Genomic DNA, 22324 nt, shown 5'->3' with positions numbered 1-22324 from the left:
TTAAAGTGATTTATTTTGAAAGCTTTTCAGATTAGTTTTACAGCTATATCAGAAAATGAATGATTGGTTATTTCATTTACCAAAGGTAATTGAAGCAGATATTTATGAAGTCACTGGGAGGTGAATTATCTCCAGTTCAACAGGTTAATCATTAATATTTGGAGGATTTTCTTGCCATGCTGTATTAGGAGGAGAACATCACCAGATATATATTTAAGTTGTTTTATTTAACTAACACAACATTATGTATTTTGGATGTTTTTCTTTAACAGCAAACATATAATATTTTAACAAAACAAGCATATCAATTTTTGAATTTAGTTAAACATTCACATTTTTTAAAATCAGGTTTGTTTTTGTTAAAATTGTTTTTAACTAAAATAGTTAAATGAAATATATATTTTTTAAATCAAAAATTAAATCGACTATGTCACCCAGGTCAACATGAGAAACTTAAAATATTGGATTCTGCAGCTAACTCAGTCATCTTCACCTTCATTTTCCTGTTTGTTCATAATCTGGAAAAGAAAAACAAGCTTTCCTGCTTTTTCAGGTCCAAAACGATTTCTCAATTTGGAATGAATTAGTCCAAAGAAACAAAATATTCTTTCTATGCCAGCAGAAGCAGCTACTGCTGTTAAAAGTGAGATTATCACTTCAACAGTCTCTGAATCCAAGTGCTTAAGTGACTTCCACCAGTTCATTGATGTGACTTTCTTTAAAACATCATCAGCAAACATATTTCTTGAATGGTTCACGCTTAGCTCTGAAGTTTATTATAGTTGGCATTATGGAGGGATGATTCCTGGATGTCCATGTCATAGCCAACTCCTCTTCTTCAGCAGTTAAGGTTTGACCCTGGTACTGAGAATATTTGCAAGAAATTGAGCTGGAGATAGTGCTTGTCCCATTTGTTTTTTTAATGCTTGTAATTTAACTCTGTCATTGCATATTTCTCTTTGTAAGATCTCACTCAGTTCCTTCCAAATTCAACAGCATCAGCAATAAAACAGCTATTTCCCTGCATTTTGTTCAAGGCTACAGAAATAGTCTTCAGGGTACTCAGCATGTGTTCAACATTTCTCTTAAGCCTAATGTTGAGAACTTTGGCTGTGACAGTGCCATCTATTTTTTTCACGATTTTGTTCACAAACTGTCACCAGATTAGGCCAGTTCTTGATATATTGCTCAAAACAGTGCACTACTGAGTTCCATCACACGTCTTGTGGGAGAGTTAGCTTGGTTCCTCCCACTTTTTTCAGAGCAGCTGCTGCATAGTGGTTGTTACGGAAGTATTTTGCAGTTTCAACAACATTAGCCTTTATTTCTGGAACACTGAAGTCTTTGGCTAGGAGGTGCACCAAATGAGCACTGCAACCATATATTATTAGGTTGGGACTCTTTTCACTCTCTTCTAAATAATTTCTTCTCATCTTGGATACATGTGCAGCATTGTCTGTGACCAAGCTGCGTCCTAGACAATTGAATTTTTTTTAACAGTTTGTTATAGCTTTTACTGCTACTTCTTGTAAATATTCTGCTGTGTGTGTATTTCCTGATGTATCAATTGTTTCTGTAAGGAAGACGTTCCCTTCTTCTGTTGTCACAGAAGCACATACAACAGGATCATTGTGGACATTGCTCCACCCATCAAGACTCAGGTTAACAATTTCACCCTCTAGACCTTTTGCACACTGCTCAATTTCTTTTTCATACACTTTATCCAGCAATTTGCCTGAGACATCTGCTCTTTTGGGTGGACTGTATCCTGGTCTTAATGACTGAACCATGTTAATGAAGTGTGGGGTTCTCAATAATATGGAAAGGAGAGTTTGTTGCATAAAAAAACTGGGAAATTTTTCATCAATTACATCTTTTTGTAATCTGCTGGTTCTTATCACAAACTTATCTATGGTTGTTTCTGGATGATGGAGATTTTTTCTTCTTTTTGCTACAGGTGGTATACTGTGGCTATGTGACATACCTGATGTGACTGAAACCTTATCATTGACAGATAACTCTGAAATTATAGAAAATGATGGTGATTTTGAAAGTGGATAGTCTTCAGAATCCTATATGTTGAGGATGGATTCTCTTAAACAAAATAAGTCAATGCAGTTATTTAATTATTATTAACGTACTGCTCATTGAGTATTACTCATTGCAGTCACTGACACTCATTACTACTTTAAAGGTGAAATTGTAAAAGGAAGATCTGCCTATTTCAGCTATTTATTTTTTATCACAATTGTATCTAAAATGATAGTACCATAGAATAACAACTATATTTTTTGCTCAAAGATGAGAATTCAAGAATAGTCCAGAAGAAAGACAGGCAGTCCTTAAGAAAGTACGAAATAAAAAAGTTTACCAACCTGAAGATCCTGCATGTTCAGACATCTTCAACGCAGCTTCCTCCTGAGAAGGAACACTTCTCATGATGTTGTTTCATTTGGGCGATCAGGCCTTGCATTTCTTTATTGCACTGTTTGCATTTTGCACGCGTGCCTGTCTTACCCACAAGTAGAGGAACTTCATTAAAATATTCCCAAACTGGGTCTCTTTTACGGCCTGCTGCCATTATAGGTTTTCCCTTCTAGAGAATGGCATGATAGATCTCAAATCAGTGAAGGCTACATTCAGAAAGACCTCAAAACTTCTGGAATATTCTGCTCAAACAGTTTCACTTTTGTTTCTACTGCTTGGCCCTCCCTTCTCACATTTATCTCCAGACTTTTTCTCCTTGTCCAGATTTATTCCGCCCCCAACAATCTTCTGTTCATTGAACTTTTTGAAACTTTGCACTTTTAGAGAGAGGTAAGGGATTGACTCTGTGTACACAAATTTGCGGAGGGACGATAGGGTTGAGGTCTGTTATTTCTCATCTCTACATACTATTTATTTAAAAACATTTTTGCTATTAACAAGCATGTTATCTCTGGAGACACAAATCCAGTTTGAGAACTGCAAAACTAAGGATCACTGATGGTATCTTCTAGTCTGAGAACTAAGTCCTATTGGGTAGATAGATAATTAATCTAAATAATCTATACAGAAGCCCCTGGAACCTCATAAGATTGGGTCCCTAATCCATGAACTATTGGAACTCATTTACAAAACTTTTCTTAAACATTACATGAATATATTGTCTCATACTACAGAATTAGAATTTATAATCCCTATTCCATGATGAGATATCTTTGAGCTTTAATCTTAATTTAAAATATCTTTAGATAGGTTTTTTCCTCAAAAAGTATTTGATCAAAAAAATCCAATTTAAATTAAAAGAAATTGAGGGTTTTTTTGTTTGTTTTTTTAAAAAACTCATTGATTTTTATCCACTCTGCTGCAAGCTGAGTTCACAAAAACTGACCATGTAGCAGTGAAGGGTAACGAAGGGGGAGAGAACAAGAGTTAATAAACAGCAGTACAAGCCAGATTCTCCTGAAAACAGATGGTACAACAGGTCCAATACAGAGCAGCACTAGTATCTCCATCACTAAGGTAAAAACTAGCTTCCAATTAGAAGTCTGACTTCCAGCCTGCTCCCCAAAGCACATTTTAGGCCTGGTCTACACTAGGAGGTTATGTCGAATTTAGCAGCGTTAAATCGAATTAACCCTGCACCCGTCCACACAACGAAGCTATTTAGTTCGACATACAGGTCTCTTTAGTTCGATTTCTGTACTCCTCCCCGACGAGGGGAGTAGCGCTAAATTCGACATGGCCATGTCGAATTAGGCTAGGTGTGGATGGAATTCAACACTAATAGCTCCGGGAGCTATCCCACAGTGCACCACTCTGTTGACGCTCTGGACAGCAGTCCGAGCTCGGATGCTCTGACCAGCCACACAGGAAATGCCCCAGGAAAATTTGAATTCCTTTTCCTGTCTGGCCAGTTTGAATCTCATTTCCTGTTTGGACATCGTGGCGAGCTCAGCAGCACTGGCAGCGATGCAGAGCTCTCCAGCAGAGGAGTCCAGGCAATCTCAGAATAGAAAGAAGGCCCCAGCATGGACTGACCAGGAAGTCTTGGATCTGATCGCTGTGTGGGGCGATGAGTCTGTGCTTTCAGAGCTGCGCTCCAAAAAACAGAATGCAAAGACCTACGAGAAGGTCTCCAAAGCCATGACAGACACAGGATACAGCCGGGATACAACGCAGTGCCACGTGAAAATCAAGGACCTGAGACAAGGCTACCAAAAGATCAAAGCAGCAAACAGACGCTCCGGATCCCAGCCCCAGACATGCCGCTTCTACGAGGCACTGCATTCCATTCTAGGTGCGGCCGCCACCACTACCCCACCACTGACCGTGGACTCTGACGATGGGATAGTGTCGACGGCCGGTTCCTCGGAGATGTTCACAGACGGGGAAGATGAGGAAGCAGATGAGGACGAGGCAGTCGACAGCGCTTACAACGCTGATTTTCCCGACAGCCAGGATCTCTTCATCACCCTCACTGAGATCCCCTACCAACCCTCCTCAGCCGTTAACCCGGACCCTGAATCAGGATCTGTCGGTACGTGCTTTAAACATGTAAACATTTATTTTTAACAGAGCAGGAATATTAACTATGTGAAAAGAAGGTCAATATATATGGGGATAGAACAGAAATCCTCTTGGGAGATCTCCACGAAGCTCTCCTGGAGGTAATCGAAAAGCCTCCGCAGGAGGTTCCTGGGGAGAGCGGCCTTATTGGGTCCTCCGTGGTAGGACACTTTTCCGCACCAGGCTATCAGCAGGTACTCTGGGAGCATTGCCTCGACGAGCATGGCGGCATAGGCCCCTGGTTTGTGCTGGCTTTCACGCAGCATGCGGTCTCTATCTCTGTCAGTGATCCTCCTCAGGGTGATCTTGCTCAGGGCGTTCTGCTTTGAATTAGGGTAATGTTAGTATTGGGAATGCTTGACTGTTCCTTTACATAACAATAAGCGTCAGTTTACAGCCACGTGGTGGAGGTGGTAGAGGGGCAGCATACAGGGATCTTTCCCGGGGACAGCCACGAGGGGGTGGAACAGGGGCAGAGTTCATGCCTTCCGGATTGCCGGCAGCAGGAACTTGCAAACGCTATGACCATTGCTTTGAGCGTGAAAGGAGGGCACTGCTATACATTAAGTTTTAAGCAGCCAAAAGTCTACGGCTTACCATGTGTGCCTGCTCCATGAATTCTGCTGTTCTGCCCCGCTTGTCTGATCTCCAGTGCAAGACCCCAGGCAATGAATGCGAAGGCCGAAAATTCGAACTCGTTCTGAGTGCGCATGAGGTAGGTGCTGTGCATGGTCTTGTCCACAGAGACAGACTAGACTGTGTTCATTGTTCGCAAAAATGTATCTTTGTAAGGAATTCACTCCCTTTTTCCCATCACACAGCTGCGACTGTTTCCCGACCTGCCCCGGCATCCCCCTCACAGAGGCTGGCGCAGATTAGGCGGCGAAAGAAAAGGACACGGGACGAGATGTTCTCTGAACTTATGGGCTGCTCCCGAGCCGAGGCGGCACAGCAGACCCAGTGGAGGGAGAACATGTCTCAGTACCAGCGCTCACACAGCGAACGGGAGGACAGGTGGCGGCAGGAAGACCAGCAGGCGACTCAAACGCTGCTTGGACTAATGAGGGAGCAAACGGACACGCTCCGGCGCCTTGTGGATGTTCTGCAGGACCGCAGGCAGGAGGACAGAGCCCCACTGCAGTGTATCTGTAACCGCCCTCCCCCGCCACAAAGTCCCATACCCCCCTCACCCAAAGTAACAAGAAGGAGGGGCGCCAGGGGCCGTGAAAACTGTCACTCCACCCCTGCAGAGTGCTCAATTAACAAAAAGCTCTCATTCCCTAAATTTTGAGAAGTCCTTTCCTTCCTGCCTCACCCAAGCCCCCATCCCAGTTTCATCCCCTAACTGTCTAGGTGATAATAAAAAAGACTTTTCTGTTAATTACTGTTTCTGTCATGTTCTTTTAGAGGAGACTGTGTTTCAAGGGGGGAAGGGGGTTGGTAATTGGACAGGTCAGTCACCTTTACCAGGGTACAGACACGGGGGCAGGTTCAGCAGCAGGTCACACACACAGAGCAGTCACTAGGCACCCTGGTCAGTCTGGGAGGTGGTTTTCATGTTCTGTGGGGGGGGTGCTATGTGACTTTGTGGCGGGGGAGGGTGGTTAGAGATCTTATGCAGCGGTCCTTCTCCTGGATCACAGAGCCACGCAGCAGCTGATCTGTAACCATCCTCCCCCGCCACAAAGTCACATAGCCCCCCCACACAGAGTCCCGAGAAGGAGGGGTGGCAGGCTCCGTTGAAACAACCAGCCCGCCACCACGCACCACTCTAGGAGCAGGAGCCTGTCATTCCTTGAGTTTAGAAGCGGTCTTTGCAGCACTACACACCCTACCCACCACAGTCTGCGTCCCAGTTTTAACCCTTTACCGCGAAATCAGTACTGAAGAAAACGGTGTTAATTAACAAAGTTCCATGTATTTTATTTTTAAACGTGTGTTGGAAGGGGGTGAACGGCGTGAACGGGGTATGTAACTGCAGAGGATAGTCAACATTAACTGGGTAAAAAAACGGGGGCAGGTTCAGCTTCTCTGTAAACAAACTTAATAGTCACAGGTTACCCTGCTCACTAAGGACCCTAGCTTTCAAAGCCTCCCGGATGCACAGCGCTTCCCGCTGGGCTCTTCTAATCGCACGGCTGTCTGGCTGGGCGTAATCATCAGCCAGGCTATGTGCCTCAACCTCCCATCCCGCCATAAAGGTCTCCCCCTTGCTCTCACAGAGATTGTGGCGCACACAGCAAGCTGAAATAACAATGGGGATATTGGTTTCGCTGAGATCAGAGCGAGTCAGTAAACTTCTCCATCTCCCCTTGAGACATCTGAAAGCACACTCCACCACCATTCTGCACTTGCTCAGCCGGTAGTTGAAGAGTTCTTTGTCACTGTCCATGGCGCCTGTATAGGGCTTCATGAGCCAGGGCATTAGCGGGTAGGCTGGGTCCCCGAGGATCACTGTAGGCATCTCCACATCCCCAACAGTTATTTTGTGGTCCAGGAAGAAAGTACCTTTCTGCAGGCATCTAAACAGACCAGAGTTCCTGAAAACACGCGCGTCATGAACCTTGCCCGGCCATCCGACGTTGATGTTGGTAAAACGTCCCCTATGGTCCACCAGTGCTTGCAGCACCATTGAAAAGTAGCCCTTTCGGTTAATATACTGGCTGGCCTAGTGGTCCGGTCCCAGGATAGGGATGTGAGTTCCATCTATAGCCCCACCGCAGTTTGGGAATCCCATCGCGGCGAAGCCATCTATGATGACCTGAACGTTTCCCAGGTTCAACGATTGCGTTGGCAACTTGCATCACAGCAACCCCTATGGTAGATTTGCCCACGCCAAAGTGGTTCGCTACTGACTGGTAGCTGTCTGGCGTTGCAAGTTTCCAGAGGGCTATGGCCACTCGCTTCTGCACAGTCAGGGCTGCTTGCATCCGGGTGTCCTTGCGCTTCAGGGCAGGGGACAGCAAGTCACACAGTTCAAGGAAAGTGCCCTTACGCATGCGAAAGTTTCGCAGCCACTGTGATTCATCCCAGACCTGCAGCACTATGCGGTCCCACCAGTCCGTGCTTGTTTCCCGGGCCCAGAATCGCCGTTCCACAGCATGAACATGACCCATTGCCACCATGATGTCCACGGCGTGGGGTCCCGTGCTTTGTGAGAGGTCTGTGCCACTCTCACACTTGATGTCCTCACCGCGCTGCCGGAGCCTCCTCGCCCGATTTCTCAGCATCTGACTGTGAAAAAGGTGGACGATAAGGTGCGAGGAGTTGACAACGGCCATAACTGCAGCGATGATCGCAGCGGGCTCCATGCTCGCAGTGCTGTGGCGTCTGCGCTGTCACTGACCAGAAAAGTGCGCGAACAGATTTCCCGCCGGTGCTTTCATGGAGGGAGGGCGGGAGTGACCGTTGAATGTCGACAGTCGACACATATTTTCCCCCAGCAGGCATTGGGGGCTCGACCCAGAATTCCAATGGGCAGCGGGGACTGCGGGAACTGTGGCATAGCTGCCCATAGTGCACCGCTTCCAATGTCGATGCTTGCCCTGTTAGTGTGGACTCACAAAGTCGAATTACTGTCCTTAGTGTGGATACACATGTTCGACTTTGTAAGGTCGGTTCCACAAATTCAAGTTAAGTAAAATAGAACTACTCTGGTAGTGTAGACATACCCTTACTCAAAAAAGCTAATACCCTGAATGTCACAACCCAGAACCATTTTTACCCAGCGATGAGAAATTTCTTAAGACTGTTTTGATTAATCATATCTCCAAAATGACTTGGCCTACAAACTCCAGATGTATATATTTATTTTGTTGGCCTTGTTGAAGAGTAGAATCTTTCAATTTGGGTTATTTGTTTTGTTTTGTTTTTTGTTTTTTGAGGGATGGAGGAGAGGAAGAGTTAGTGGAGAACTTGTAAAGATTTATAAAATAAATAGCTTATGTGATGGGGTCAGTGCTTCAGTAGGTAGGACAAGCATTAACTAGGAGTGTATAAGAACAGGGATACAAAGAGGAGGAAGTGGAAAACTGGAAGGAAGGACAGCAAGTACTCTATTCCTCCTTAACCTAGTGAATAAATGGGAAGCAACCAAGAACAACTAAAGAAGTTAATTATTGTTCTTACACTGAAGGATTAATTTAGTAATTAGAGGATTTGCATGTTGCAAGATGTTCTCTTCCTTGAAGCAAACCAACTGTTTGCTGTTTTGCCTTTAAAAAAAAAAAATCAACACTTTGAAGTAAAACCTGATCCTGACTCCCAATCAGTTAGACTTAGGTGGAGAAACAGTCTGTGCAGAGGTGCTTCAAAATGGCAAGATGCATTATTTTGCTTTACGCCCTCCCTTCTTGTAATCCATGGCTGCATTCAGGGCCACACTGGTACAGAGCTGTCTTTGAGGCTATTACAGTAGGCTTTCAATTTATTTTTAAATGTTTGTAAGTATAATCCGACCTGCTGCTGACTGCATGGGTTCCGGAGCCTAAACTAGGGGATGCATGGATAAGGTTGAGGGCAGGAGACCGGGGGAAAGCATGAAAGGGTAGGATTTGTAGGAGCCATGGAGAGCTGTACTCCCTGGTCTCAAAATGGGGGCAAGGGGCAATGAGAGAGGAAAGAGGCTTTGTGAAGAACTGCTTTGAACTACGGATGAAAAGAGCTAATTAACTGTTCAATCTTATTATTAAGGAGAGAAGGTATGCATGTATGTGCAGGCATGTGTGTAGACTCTGGGAGCACAAAAGGGGGGCATCAAAAGTAGGTATGGAATGGAGAAAGCTGGAGGTTTTTAAAAACTAGACACTAACATTTTCTAAATATAAAAATCTTTAAAGTACATAAAGTTTTCAGTGTGAATAGAAGACTGTCCCCCTCTGTCATCCACTACTCTCACACTCCAAGCAGGTATAATTCTCTTCTTCCATCCCCAACTCACCCCTCCCCTTCTATGACTTACTACAATCTGCAGAAGGGGAGACAAGCTTTGATATGCTCACAAGAACTGCCAGAAAAGTGCTCTCCTCTCACAGGCCTTATTAGCCAACCCAGTTTAAACTTTTGCTGTTTGTTTTCCGTCTTTGATTTTTTTTTTAAATGAAGTAAATTCCCAACAAAAATCTCCATTCAATACAAAGTTAAGTTTGTTTCAGCAGAGTCCGGCTAACTTCCAAAAACAATATTATACTTTTTAAAAAACCCAAACACTACTACTAGAGTCTGAAAAAGTACATTTAAGGGATCCACCCAGTCCTTCTTAACTCACTCCACCTGGCTTGCAGCCAGCCTATTCAGCCTTAGCTCTGCCTTGTAACACTTCTAAACACATGAAACTAGCAAGGTCTGAATGCACTTACATAAACTTACATCACAATATAATCCAAACTTTTTGAACAAATAGACCATTCCAATTTTTCTATACTACTAGCATTTCACTCTGTAAGCAAACACACAGAACTGACACATTGTGATGGACCTTGCAATTATAGTTCTTCTGAACCTTTGTCACATTAATAAACCTTCTATAAAAATCAATGGCATACACAGGACTTGAGAAAACTTGCCAGGGAGACCTGGAATCTTTCCCAGGTGAATATTAACTTCTACAGTGTTTTAAAAATAAATAAAAAATTAAAATTTCTACACATGGTATTTGCAAAGATAAATAGGAACCAAGTGTAACTGATGCAAACAGTTTCAGTGCCACGGCTGCTGATACACAGTGCCACTGTCTTGTCAGTGTCCACTGCAGTCCACAGGATTCTGAATTACAGCAGTGACATTGATAATAATTGGGTCAGTTTCTGTTCTGCTGCTGCTTGGGAAGGTCTGAGTGGCAATCAGAGGCAAACATTGGAGCTATTCACTGAGGATGAGTCAAAAAAAAACCCTGCGGACAGGGTAGTTTGTGGAGACACCTCCTACCGCACTCTACAGCAGCCAAGACACTATGGGGGTGGGAAAGCAAATGAAACAAGAATATGACTCCTCCCTTCCAGTAGTCATTGAGGGTTAGGAGGAGACTTCAAATTTAGCAAATACATACTGGCTGGAGGCTGATATGAAAGATTGCTTTCCCCAAGGAAAGATCCAGAGACAGCACTCTAGTATTAATCCTAGCACCCTCCCATTCCCCCAAAGCTAAATAGTGTTTGCCTTTCATTTGGTGATACCCTAGACAGTGGAAGCCATTACCCATCTTTGAATTGGTCTGTGTCTGGTAGGTAGTGGTCCTCTGTTATCAGTTGGTGGTAAAATTCCCAAACCCTGTGTCTGCATATGTGGCTAGATATGGGAGTCAGAATGAGAGAGAGGGAGAGATTAATGGGATATGCTAAAAATGAGATGCTCTTTTATTTGGTGGTGTAGAAAAAAGAAGAGATATACAATGCATGATAGACAGTGGAGCATACAATGAAGAGAAATAAGGAGAGAACAGATTGAGGGAGAATGAAGGAAAAGAGGAGACACACACTGCTGATGATGTCCAGAAAAAAATCACAATCTACTATAAGAAATAAAAGTAAGTAGGGAGAAAAGCCAAGAAAGCAGGTCGAACAGTATTCAGTAAATGTTATTTGACAAATGTAATTAATGTTCATCAAATAAGTTAAAGACTTTTTTCCCCCCAGCATTCAACCAGCTCCACAGCTACTCAAATACCATTTGGCACATCTCATAATACCAGTACAATTCTTCAAGTGTTGCTTAATTACTATTTTTTTTTCTTTCTGCTCAGCCAGTCATAGGTTAGATTTACATATTTTAAAAAGCTTATTAAATGATGGACCTTATCTTAAAATTAGACATACTAAACAACGGATTTATTCCTTAAAACTGCAGGAGTTGCAACTTTGGGGGAGCGATAACACCAGTATTTTTTGCCCAAGTTAGCAGGCTTAGTCCTCAGTGTAGTAAGTAGGTGTTGGGTGTGCTTTGAATATACTAAATAGTACATTTTAATTACAAAAAGTATCCACAATTAAGTTTAATGGACAGTATAAATTAGGTGGGGTAATGCAAAGGATTAATTGTACAACACCGTGCCTACCATTTCCATGAAAATAATTTCTGCACAGCTTGGCAACCACAAATGAAGAACTTGTACATATTTGTACCTCTTTCATTTTCAGCCCACAAACACATTGCTCAATGGTTAGATGTCAAGCTTCATATTTCAATTCAACCACAGTGAGGAACTTATGGTGTTTTTCCATTTTTTTATTTGTATTTTGATACTGCTTTTACTATCTGCCTAATAAGATTTCAGAAACCCCCTCCCCCAAAATAGGAAGTTTACACTCTTTCAAAAGTACATTTAAGATTGAAATATGTATCAAATGTTAAATCTCTAGTACTTGTTTATAGAGTTCCTTATACTGTACATATATTAGAGAAGAAACCTAATCCTTTCCAAATTAAGGAACAAACCTTCTGTTTTATTTGGATATACACTACTTGGGTTTTCCTTCTTCCAGTAGGAGACTTAATTACTGGCCCAAACTCATGTTTATTCCCCCCGGACTATCATGTCAAAGCAAGATATCTCATCTCACCACTTGATATGTGCAAATGGTGGGAAGGTGTGACGGGGGGGAACATTCAAACCCCATGTGAATTATGTATTGCATTTTGAATCTTCCAGGCATGATTTTCACAAACATACATACAAGCATAAACTGCGGAGCTAGGGGCACCGGGGCCCCAGTCTCACCACTTTTTTGGCCAGGCCAAACCTAAGTGGTACTACAACCCCATGCACCAGGTCTCAAGGCCGCTCACTCAAATTTTGAGGGGTTGGGCATAGGGGTTCATGGGCCAGGGGAATCAAGCTCTTGGGGGATGCCTAAGAGGTCCACACACACTTTAAATGGCTTTCCGCAGCCCCTGCATACCAGTTGAGTTTTGTTTGTACAGAAGTTTGTCAAAAACAGTTGTGTCACCCAAAAAAGGGAACAAAAACAATACCAGCTGATTTAAGTGACATAGCTAATCAGAGATCTTAAATCACTAATTTCAAATACAGAGTAATCAGTTGAATACTCCCTATAAACAGCACTCAAATTGTGGAGTGAAATTTATCAAACTACTTCAACCCATATTGAATAGTGAACCAATTCATAAAAAATCCATGTTCTATTTAGACAAGTCACTTTTAAAAAAAAAAGGCCTATATTTACTGTTCAAACAACAATTTGACCAGCTCTACTAGCTACTCGGTAATTCTGTAGTCACTGCCTACACTGCAGTTCAAAGCTGTTGAGGCAGTCAGATATTGGCTATAACACTTTCACCATATCTCAAGTTTCTTTTTGAGTTTCCTTACCTTTCCATTGACTGCTGAATCACACAAATGTAATAATACATGTTCTTTTAAATATAGGTCTTTGAGATAAGGTAGGACAGCTTCACCTCTCTTCCCATCGCCATCCCTCCCACAAAATTGGACTCTCATCCATTTTATAGCAAAAGTGTCTTGATTTTTTTTACTGTTCTGTGGCAAGAAAGAAACTAATTTAAGACGATTCTGGAAAATGTGTGGTAAAGCCAGGTTCCTGCGAACCCCAGCAACAGCTGGGAGAAGATCAGGTAGGAGTTCCTGTCTCCTACCCTGATATATTTCTATTGTTCCCATGCTGGGGGAGATGTAAGACTACTTCTTGCAAATTTGAACTCTGGATAGTATTTTGTATACAATGGCTATTTGCCTTAACTTCCTCCTTCTCTCCTCACTATCCCTCCACAGCCATGGCCTCCCTTTCACTGTCCTCTACGTTATTCTCCATCAGTCTCTCCCTCCCTTCTTTTACAGTCTTTCCTTTTAGTTTCTCTTTCCTCCTTCCTTCCAGTTGCTGAATAATCCCTACTGTTCTCATCACTATGTTTCATATTTCCATTGAGCTTAATAGGACTGTTCACACTTCTCAGGACTATTTTTTCTAGCTGCATCCAATTAGACCCACAGCATTCATTCATATCTGCAAGGTTTCTCAAATAAAATAGGTGGGAAATTAATTTTTAAAATAGAAGCTCCAGTTCTACAGAAAATTGTGGGGCCACCAAAAATGTACAGATCAGTTAAATCCAACCCTTGGCTTTGAAGTGTGGTGACAATAGATAGAATAAAATGGAGGCAGAAAAATCAATGAAATCCATGAAGAAGTTTGAAAGTGCTACAGCACCTTTAGATATTAAATTAACCTAATTTTAACCTTACAACTTTTGCTACAAATATCTTATGCAGATATAAAATGAAAAGCAGCTCTGTGCAGGATCTCTTCTCTTCTTTGTAATATAGACAAGGAACTTCTTAAAAATAACCTGATATTTTCCCACTGAGCACAGTAAAAGCAACAAGCAGGAGGCAATAAGTTAATATACAGACACAAAACACCAGATCTGTAATATATGTGACACTTCTGAGGCTAAAAGGACAATATTTATTATACACTCACAAATCAGAACTTTAAAATTAATTAAAGTTACAAATTGTAACACTGTATCATATTCTTTACTATAATATTCCCTGCCTACAAACACTATCCTCCACTGGGTATGATAGCTATACACAAGGAAATATAGGCATCTAAATAAACCTTTTTGTACTGACTTTCCTCTTGACTGCAGGGCATGACCTGCTCTGGAAGCAGTGCTGCATCTTTTCTTACTACCACTTAGCTATCATTAGTTCCTACCAGAACTGAAGGGCTTGACCAAGGGGAAGTTTGTTTTAAATCCCTTTATAATGTGTGCCGGCTGCCTCAAACATCCCTATCGTGGCCAGACCCTGGACTTCATGCCAATTCAACTCCACTGATCCTTCTGGGCAGCAAGGGTCATAGTTATCGGCTCACTAGGGAATGGGCCTGGTGCACAACACAATCACTGAATTGGCACCTGCTTCCACTTTGAAGGGTTTACTTTGGAAAATAAGAAGATTGAGAGGAGTAACTCCGCAAGCAGCAAGAAGGGTTTGTAGCTATGGTCAGGTCAGTGACAGGCACAACCAGCTCCGGCTGCCTTTCTGATACAACGTAACTCGCTGCAGATCCAGAGGGACGAGCTCAGCCAGGCAGAGCCATGGAACTGATCAGCCCTTTGCCCGGCGAGGCCGCGCTGCGCTCAGGGTGTGGAGGGGGAGCCCTGCGGGGGTCTGTCTGTCTGTCACGGCGCTGGGAAGCCACCCTGGGTGCCTGGCACAGACTCCAAGCCGGGGGCTCCCCGCCCGACAGGCTGTGGGGGCTGCAGTGTCTGGCCCCAGACGGCCCCGTGTCTGTCTCTCTGTCCATCCCCCTGGGGGTTGTGTGCTGTCTCCCTCGCTCTCTACCCCCTGCCCGAGGGGGTCGGTCTGCCTGTCCCCCGGGGCAGCGCCGGTGTCTGTCTGTCGCCAGGGGGCCGCTCTCACCTGCTCGGGCCGCCGCCCACAGGAGGATGAGCCCCCAGCAGCAGCCTGCGTGGCGGAGTCGGGCCATGCTGCTCCCCGCGTGTCCCGGCCGGGCGGCTGCGGGACTTGGGGAAGCTAGGGACTGCTCAGGGCAGGTCCCGCCGCTGCCCCCGCCTCCTCCCGGGTCCGGCTCACGCCCCGTCCGCCGAGCCCTGTGCTGGGGGGCGGCTACAGAGTACAGACTCCCCAGGCCCCCTCTGCCCGGGGGCCGCCCTCCCGCCCGGGCTCTGCCTTGGTCGCGGGGCTTGGCCCGGGGGACACGGCGCCGCCGTAGAGGGGGCGGGCGGCAGCGGCACCTGGACGCTCCCGAGCCCACGTCGCCAGCATTTCCCGCCAAACACCGGGGCTGGGCAGGCACTGCCGCCCCCCTGGCTTGCTGCCCTCGTGCCCCGCAGAACCCACCCACACGAGCCCCTCAGCGCGGCAAGAGCCCCAGGGCTGCGCCACCCACCAGCCCCTGCCCACAGTCATGTCTCTCTACCTAGGTGCTGGTGGGGTCCTCAGCCCTGAGGCTCAGCAAGGGACTTATCCTCACAGGGGCCGGAACTACTCCTATTTTACAGGTGGGAGCTGGGTACAGGGTGAATCCACTTGCCCAAGGGCACAGGGGAAGCCTCTGACGTGGGGAAATGAACCAAGATGACCGGGCTTTAGTCTCCCCTGCTTCCCCCCATGCTCTATTGTCTACACCATCTGGGGTCTGGTGCCCCTTTGGGGGGCCATGAGCAGGTTTCAGGGGGTCCATCAAAATAAACCAGAGAGCAGGACTGGCATTGGAATCGCTGGAGCCCAGAGCAGAAAGCCAAAGCCTGAGCCCCGTGGTGCAGGGCTGATGCCACAGTCTGCACAACAAAGCTTCACAGGGCCCCCTGTGGTATGGGGCTCCAGGCAGTTGTCCTTCTTGCTATCCCCTAATGCCAGCTCTGGCTTTTAAGCTACTGGATATGCAGAAAAACAATTGTGACACAGGTGGGCCAAGGAATTTTTATTGCATTTGAGGGGCCTCAGGAAGAAAAAGTTGAGAACCCCTTCTCTATACCATTCTTCCCACGGCTGGGATCAGGGCTGGCCTCTCTTCAGCTTCCCCTATGGATGCTTGTCTTCCACTCCTAAATCCTTGCTCTTCCTGCCAGAGGCAGGTTCATCACAGCAGCAATTTCCTGTATGTTGCGGGGGTCATGCTGTTATGCCTCTGACTTGCTGCTTCAGCCAATGGCCCATAGTGCCTAGTTCCAACTGGTGCCATTTTAACCAACAGCTTCCAGGTTCCTGTTCTTTTTAGGTGTGTTCAAGAATCACAAAGTGGCTGTTTGTCAGAAAAGCACTCAATAAAACTATGTATTTATTACAAGAATGAGGCCATTCTTGAGACCACACATTTTTCATCAAAGAAAGACCAGTTCCTTATGCTGCTGAAAAAATATGTTGAACACACTCATGTCTCAAAAGGCAAGATGATAAAGCAGCAGCATCCCTCTTTTGCCCCCTGCAGTCCAGATTACTTGTAGGCCATGTAGATTTCTTGTCCTATTTTGGGTATTCCTCCTGATGTTCTAAAGCAGCTGTTGATTCATGGTATGCCCACACCTTGAATACTGCATGCAGTTCTTATTGCCCCCATTTCAAAAAATATATATTAGAATTGGAAAAAGTATAGAGAAGAGCAACATAAATTATCAGGGGTATGGAACAACTTCCATGTGAGAAGAGATTAAAAAGACTGGGACTGTTCATCTTAGAAAAGAGATAACTGAAGGGAATATGATAGAGGTCTATAAAATCATGAACGGTGTGGAGAATGTGAATAAGGAAGTGTTAGTTACGCCTTTGCATAACACACAAACCAGAGGTCACCCCATTAAATTAAGAGGTAGGAGGTTTAAAGTCAACTTGTGGAACTCGTTGCCAGGGGATGTTGTGACAGTCTAAAGTATAACAGGGTTTAAAAAAGAGAGAAATTCATGGAAGATAGGTCCATCAATGGCTATTAGTCAAAATGGTCAGGGACACAACCCCATTCTCTGGGAGTCCCTAAACCTCTAACTGCTAGAAGCTGGCACTAGAATGTCAGGAGATGGATCACATCATAAATTGCCCTGTTCTGTTCACTCCATCTGAAGCATCTGACACTGGCCACTAGATGGACCACTGGTCTGAACCAGTATTGCCATTCTTACCAGGACTCTTTTAAAGGCTGTCATTGTAGTTTGTTTCAGAGTAGCAGCCGTGTTAGTCTGTATCCGCAAAAAAAACAGGAGTACTTGTGGCACCTTTGTGGTAGCTCTTTCATATCAGATGATCTGTCGTTCAAGTCACACGCCAAGGCTTCGGCTCATGCCCAAAGCTCATATTGCAGTGCTGTAGCAGTAGCAGGGATGCAGCTACTAAATATACCATCCCAGGACCACTGGGGGGGGGCAAGTGGGGCAATTTGCCCCAGGCCCCGGGCCCCGCAGGGCCCCCCCACAAGAGTTTTTCGGGCCCCTGGAGCAGGGTCCTTCACTCGCTCCGAGGGCCCCAGAAAATTCTCGCGGGGCCCAGGCCCCCAGAGCGGATGCAATTTGGCGGCAGGGGCGGGGGTCCTTCCACTCCAGGACCCGCTGCCGAAGTGCCCCAAAGACCCACAGCGGGAGGTCCTTCCACCCCGGGACCTGCTGCCGAAGTGCCGGGTCTTGGGCAATTCAGCGGCAGGGGCCCCCGCCGCCAAAGACCTCAGGCCCCCTGAATTCTCTGGGCGGCCCTGTACCATCCTTGTGCAAAACTGTTTTGTCCTTGTTGCTAGTCTAGTTGAAAGGTGAAGATCCCAGGGTACTTCTTAAAAAGAGGTGAGGATAAACCCCAGTGCGGTGGCTAACTATTCCTCCTTTAATAAAATGAGTTCTAATGTCTAAGGCTGAATGCATAAGTGCTAGGTTTGCCTGAAAACAAATATTTCATGATTTTTCATTTATGAAACATGCTACATAAAATGAAAAATTCACTTTTATCACATGCTCTCTCCATTTGACATTACTGGCCAGGAAGGAATATTGAAATGAGTTAAATATATATCTATATTTAGCTCCAATATGTGATTTACAGCTGATTGTCATAGCAGAAAAGTTTTTAAACATGATTGGAACTATCGTCAGGGTGATAAAGGACCTTCTGAGTCTAGCTGCTCTTTCCTTTCAACACCTCTCTCTGCATTTCTCTCAGATCGTCACACAAGAGGTTATTGCAGTTCTATTAGTCAGGAAAACATGTCAAATTTTAGTCTTTCCTTTGGTTTCCCTATATCTTCTAGCATCTCCAAGTGAAGGTCCTATAGTGCTGCCTTGGGTGCAGGATATTCATTTGTTCCTCATTTACTTTAATCAAACCCATAGCAAGGTATTATGTTTAAGAAGCCACTGTGTTCTAACGTTAGTTGTGCTGAGATATGTTTGGAATCAATTACCTATCGAGCTACATAACACCACCACAGACTTCAATCCATGAAGATATGTCATCACACAGAATGTATGCAGAGATGCACATGGCCAGCGGGATTGCAGGCACATGCACAAACGGAAAGGGAATACAGACAAGCAATGTGGTTATGAACAGGAAGTGCAGCTGTACAAACTCAATAGGAGGAAATGTAGATGCTCATAACCAAAACACAAGGCTCTCACTCTGATCAAAGACAGCTGTAGGTTGTATTTGGTGAGATGACTTCAAATGAGCAAGTGAAAAGTGCAACCAAAATCTTCTCCAGTTCGGGGCAGAAGTATGCCTCACTAAGCCATTTGGAATGCAATGCCTTGCAGTTTCTTTTTAAAAGAAGCAGGAGAAATTTGGGATTGAAATACCAGAAAGGGAGAAGATTTCTGATAGTAGAGGGCACTTTGATCTAGCAGACAAAGACATAACAAGATCCAATGGTTGGAAGTTGAAGCTAGACAAACTCAAATTGGAAACAGAGTGCATATTTTTAAGTGATGGTAAATGAATATGAATTTGCCATGATAGATGTGGAAAGGAAATGCACAGGACTGGAATTTGTGGACAGGAGACACACAATAACACATGCCAACTGATTCATCTGTGGTGTAACTACTTAAATCAAAGGACTTATACAGGAATTAATGACCCCAACTATGCATGAGAGGAGAGGTCTAATAAAAACTACATTCAGGGACTGTACATATAATACATTGGTGGCTGCACATATGGGGTGTGCTAACCTGTACATGAAAGGCATCAGAGATGGAACCCATAATATTTATCTCCAAAAACATAGTCCTTTGCCACTTGAGTTAAGGGAGAATCTCTGTTTAATATAATAACATTAGACCTTTTCTGTGCTGAGTGATCTAGTCACTAGAGTTGATTTGGTTATACAGACTTAAGCAGGTCAACTATTCCACCAAGTAGAGTGGTGCCATATAGCCTGTATATTATACCAGCTTGCAGAAATGTGTGGACATTCAGGGAGTGCAGACATGCCCATGAAGATTTGTGGATAGGCAGCAAAATCGGGACAGGGGGTAGAGGATGTGTTGTAATTATCTTTGTTAATATTTCAGACTGAAAAAGATCCAGCTTAGAAAGACAGGGCATATAAACTACTACGCTAAAGTAAGGGAGCATACCCCTTTGCTCACCCACTTAAAACTAATTTAATAAGGAGCCAAACAGAAGTGTAGGGCAATGGTTCTCAATTTTTATTTGTATTATTTTGGTACTATGGACCACTTCTAAAGACAAGCCATCTTTTGGAACTCCTACCATCTTCTTCCATTCTCATCCAAGTCCTCCCCATTCCCTGTAGCAACTATAATGCTATAATACGGATTTTAAAATAGTAAAATAGAAACAATATTACAATTGATTTTGATCAGTTTTGATTTAGCAGTTATATGTTTCTGTTGTTTTATTTCTTCTTCCTTAGTTTCTTTTTTTCTTCTTCCTGGATTTTACATTTGCCTTGCCCCCCAGCTGCCCAGCTGCTTTTCAGGAAACTTTAGCACTTCAATTCTTCTCTTCTGTATATGTGTGTATCCTCTCCTTTTTCTGTTTTTAAATTTTAAAAAAACAAAAAAATTTTTTAAAGAAGAAATCAGAGAAAGAAAGAAAGAGAAAGAAGCAGCTGCAAAAAAAAAAGTGATTGTGTTGTTGTTTTTTATTTATTTTACTTTTTCAAAGAAGAAGGTTTCAGGTAACACGTGTGTTAGTCTGTATCCGCAAAAAGAACAGAAGTACTTGTGGCACCTTAGAGAGTCTCTAAGGTGCCACAAGTACTCCTGTTCTTTAAGTCAAAGAAGTTTATGGAAACCATAAGAGTGCTAGACTGAATGACAGCTGAAGCAGTAAGCTTCATTGTTTGAATACTGACTAAGGCTTCACCACTGTTACAGAAGCAACCCTGCAGACCACCATTTGCATACAGGTCATTTACAAGTCCATGGACCACAGTTTGAAAGCCACTTATGCAGAGAAAGTCATTTACCAAAATCTTGCTTGCTAGTGATTATTTTTTCACTGAAATGCCAGTTGTCTCCTCTGTTATACATCTGTACTTTGGCTCTTTGCTAAAGTGGATAATTGACAGTAAGTGTTGATTTTAGCATCATATGGTTGAGCCAGCTCAGATAAAATCCAAACAAAAGGCTCACTCATGAAACTTCACCCAAAAGTTGAAATGAAACTCTTTGAGTTATGTTATGTTCTGTTATGTTTTATTTTTAATTTTTGCAGTGGTCTGTGTGCTTCTGGTTTTGCGGCCAGAAGTAGAGAAATATTATGACAGAGCCAATTTTTGCAAGATTATCAACTTAATTCTGTAGACCCAAGAGATTCAGATATGCTTCAGAAACCATCCAAACTTTGGAATAAGCTCCCTAGAGAAACAGTGGAGGCACCATTTTTTGAGCTAGATTAATCTGACTAAACAAAACACTTGAGAATATACCGTGGGGAAATTACAAAAGAACAAAATTACAAAATATGCAGGTCCATATCTACATACATTTTAAATATTTTCAAAAATATATAAATGCACTTTTTTTCAAATAAAAAATTACAAGTTAAACACTAAGTTTAAAATCACGATAAATTAAGACTCTACAGAGAAGACTTTGGGAAATGGGTGATTGAACAGCTGATCACATTTTAAAAATATTAGACAATATCTTTCAGTCTCAAATGGATATTTTCTCTTTCCCCAAATCAGGGTGGATGTGCCTGGGTAAAGCAATCAGGTGATTGTGAAGATGCAGCAAGCACTGAGGCAACTACATTTTGGCACCACAGCAAAGGGTCTATCTGATTCACTGATTAAAAAGCCATGTGGTAGAGACATTTCCCAAAGAGAGAACAATCTTCTTTTTTCCCCCAGCTCTCCCTGAGAGTGCCAGTCTCCAGCCTCTGTGTAGTATCTTCCAAAGCCTGTACATGGTTTTTATATCACATTAGACATCCAGTTTTACAGATAGGTGCTGGAGTTTTCTGTGGTGGCCAACTGCAGGTACTCTAGGGTGCCTTTTCGGTAGCTGGCCACCCGGGAAGGCTCACGCACCAGGACCCCTTCAGTTTGCCTTTTCTCCAGACACTCTGTTATCATCCCTGCTAAGTCATCTTGCAACCGCTGCTGATTCTCCCTGGAAATAGCAGGAGAGGAAAGATTTCAGTGACTCATGCAGTACAGGTAACTAGGATCCTCAGTTCCCAAGCCATTTTTAGACAATTCTATCCTACCATCTTTCCAGAAGCCCTCCATATACTAATGAGATAGATTGTGGGCAGAATCAATTCCAAGTGGACATAGAAATCCAATTCAGGATCTACTTGTGACTGTTCCTGACAATATGGGTTACTGTCTCTGCCAAAGAAGTTTGTTTTAGCATCACAATCTCCCACCTGTAGAATCTGTGAAATCGCTTCAAATGAAGAGGAGAAAAACCTGAACTGGATTCACAAACCTAGTTTAAATGGACTATGGCTCTGACTCTATGACCAGATTCAGTTTCAAGTACCTGTAATATTCAGCTGCAGGTGTCTCTCAAAATAGTGGTAGTATTCTTAGAATTGCCACTCTGCCAGAAATTCATGAGACACGTATGATTTTCACAGGTATGTCCCATGCAGAACAATTAAAAAATTCCATATATATCAGACTGGTGCCATATCACAGAGTGAAGACATAAGCATGACAGATAGCAATGGGTAGGGTCTGAGGGATATCTTCAAACACACCTTCAGAGGGAGTGCCAAAACCCTAAAGACGATTCTCTTTGTTGCTCTTTTTAAAATTTCTTTAGGTTAAAAAAAGTGCCTAGTTAGAAAAGAAATGTACTGAAGAAAGTA

At 43.7% G+C, this 22324-nt stretch overlaps 2 protein-coding genes across 3 annotated transcripts in view; both read right to left on the bottom strand.

Moving 5' to 3' along the window:
• The window catches only part of PLBD1 (phospholipase B domain containing 1), a 51390-nt gene extending 35823 nt beyond the window's left edge, over positions 1-15567 (bottom strand). Inside the window, exon 1 of one of the 2 annotated variants that reach the window (XM_039509453.1) lies at positions 15477-15567. Coding sequence is in view for 1 of the 2 variants with exons in the window: in XM_039509445.1 (XP_039365379.1) it covers positions 14957-15023 (67 nt within the window). In the remaining variant the exon portion in view is untranslated. Of the gene's footprint in view, positions 1-14956; positions 15219-15476 lie in introns of those variants that run through there. The other variant, XM_039509445.1, reaches the window with a different exon arrangement.
• Positions 15568-20363: 4796 nt separating this feature from the next.
• Positions 20364-22324, bottom strand: part of LOC120374311 (heat-stable enterotoxin receptor-like) — a 61177-nt gene continuing 59216 nt past the window's right edge. The window contains exon 27 of the mRNA XM_039493770.1: positions 20364-21618. Within this exon, the coding sequence (XP_039349704.1) occupies positions 21444-21618 (175 nt within the window). The 3' untranslated portion in view covers positions 20364-21443. The remainder of the gene's footprint in view (positions 21619-22324) is intronic.

Source organism: Mauremys reevesii, linkage group 1, assembly GCF_016161935.1.
Source record: "Mauremys reevesii isolate NIE-2019 linkage group 1, ASM1616193v1, whole genome shotgun sequence".
Lineage (NCBI taxonomy): Eukaryota > Metazoa > Chordata > Testudines > Geoemydidae > Mauremys > Mauremys reevesii.
The sequence above is the reverse complement of the archived record's forward strand: the minus strand, read 5'-3'. Positions and strand labels throughout refer to the sequence as shown.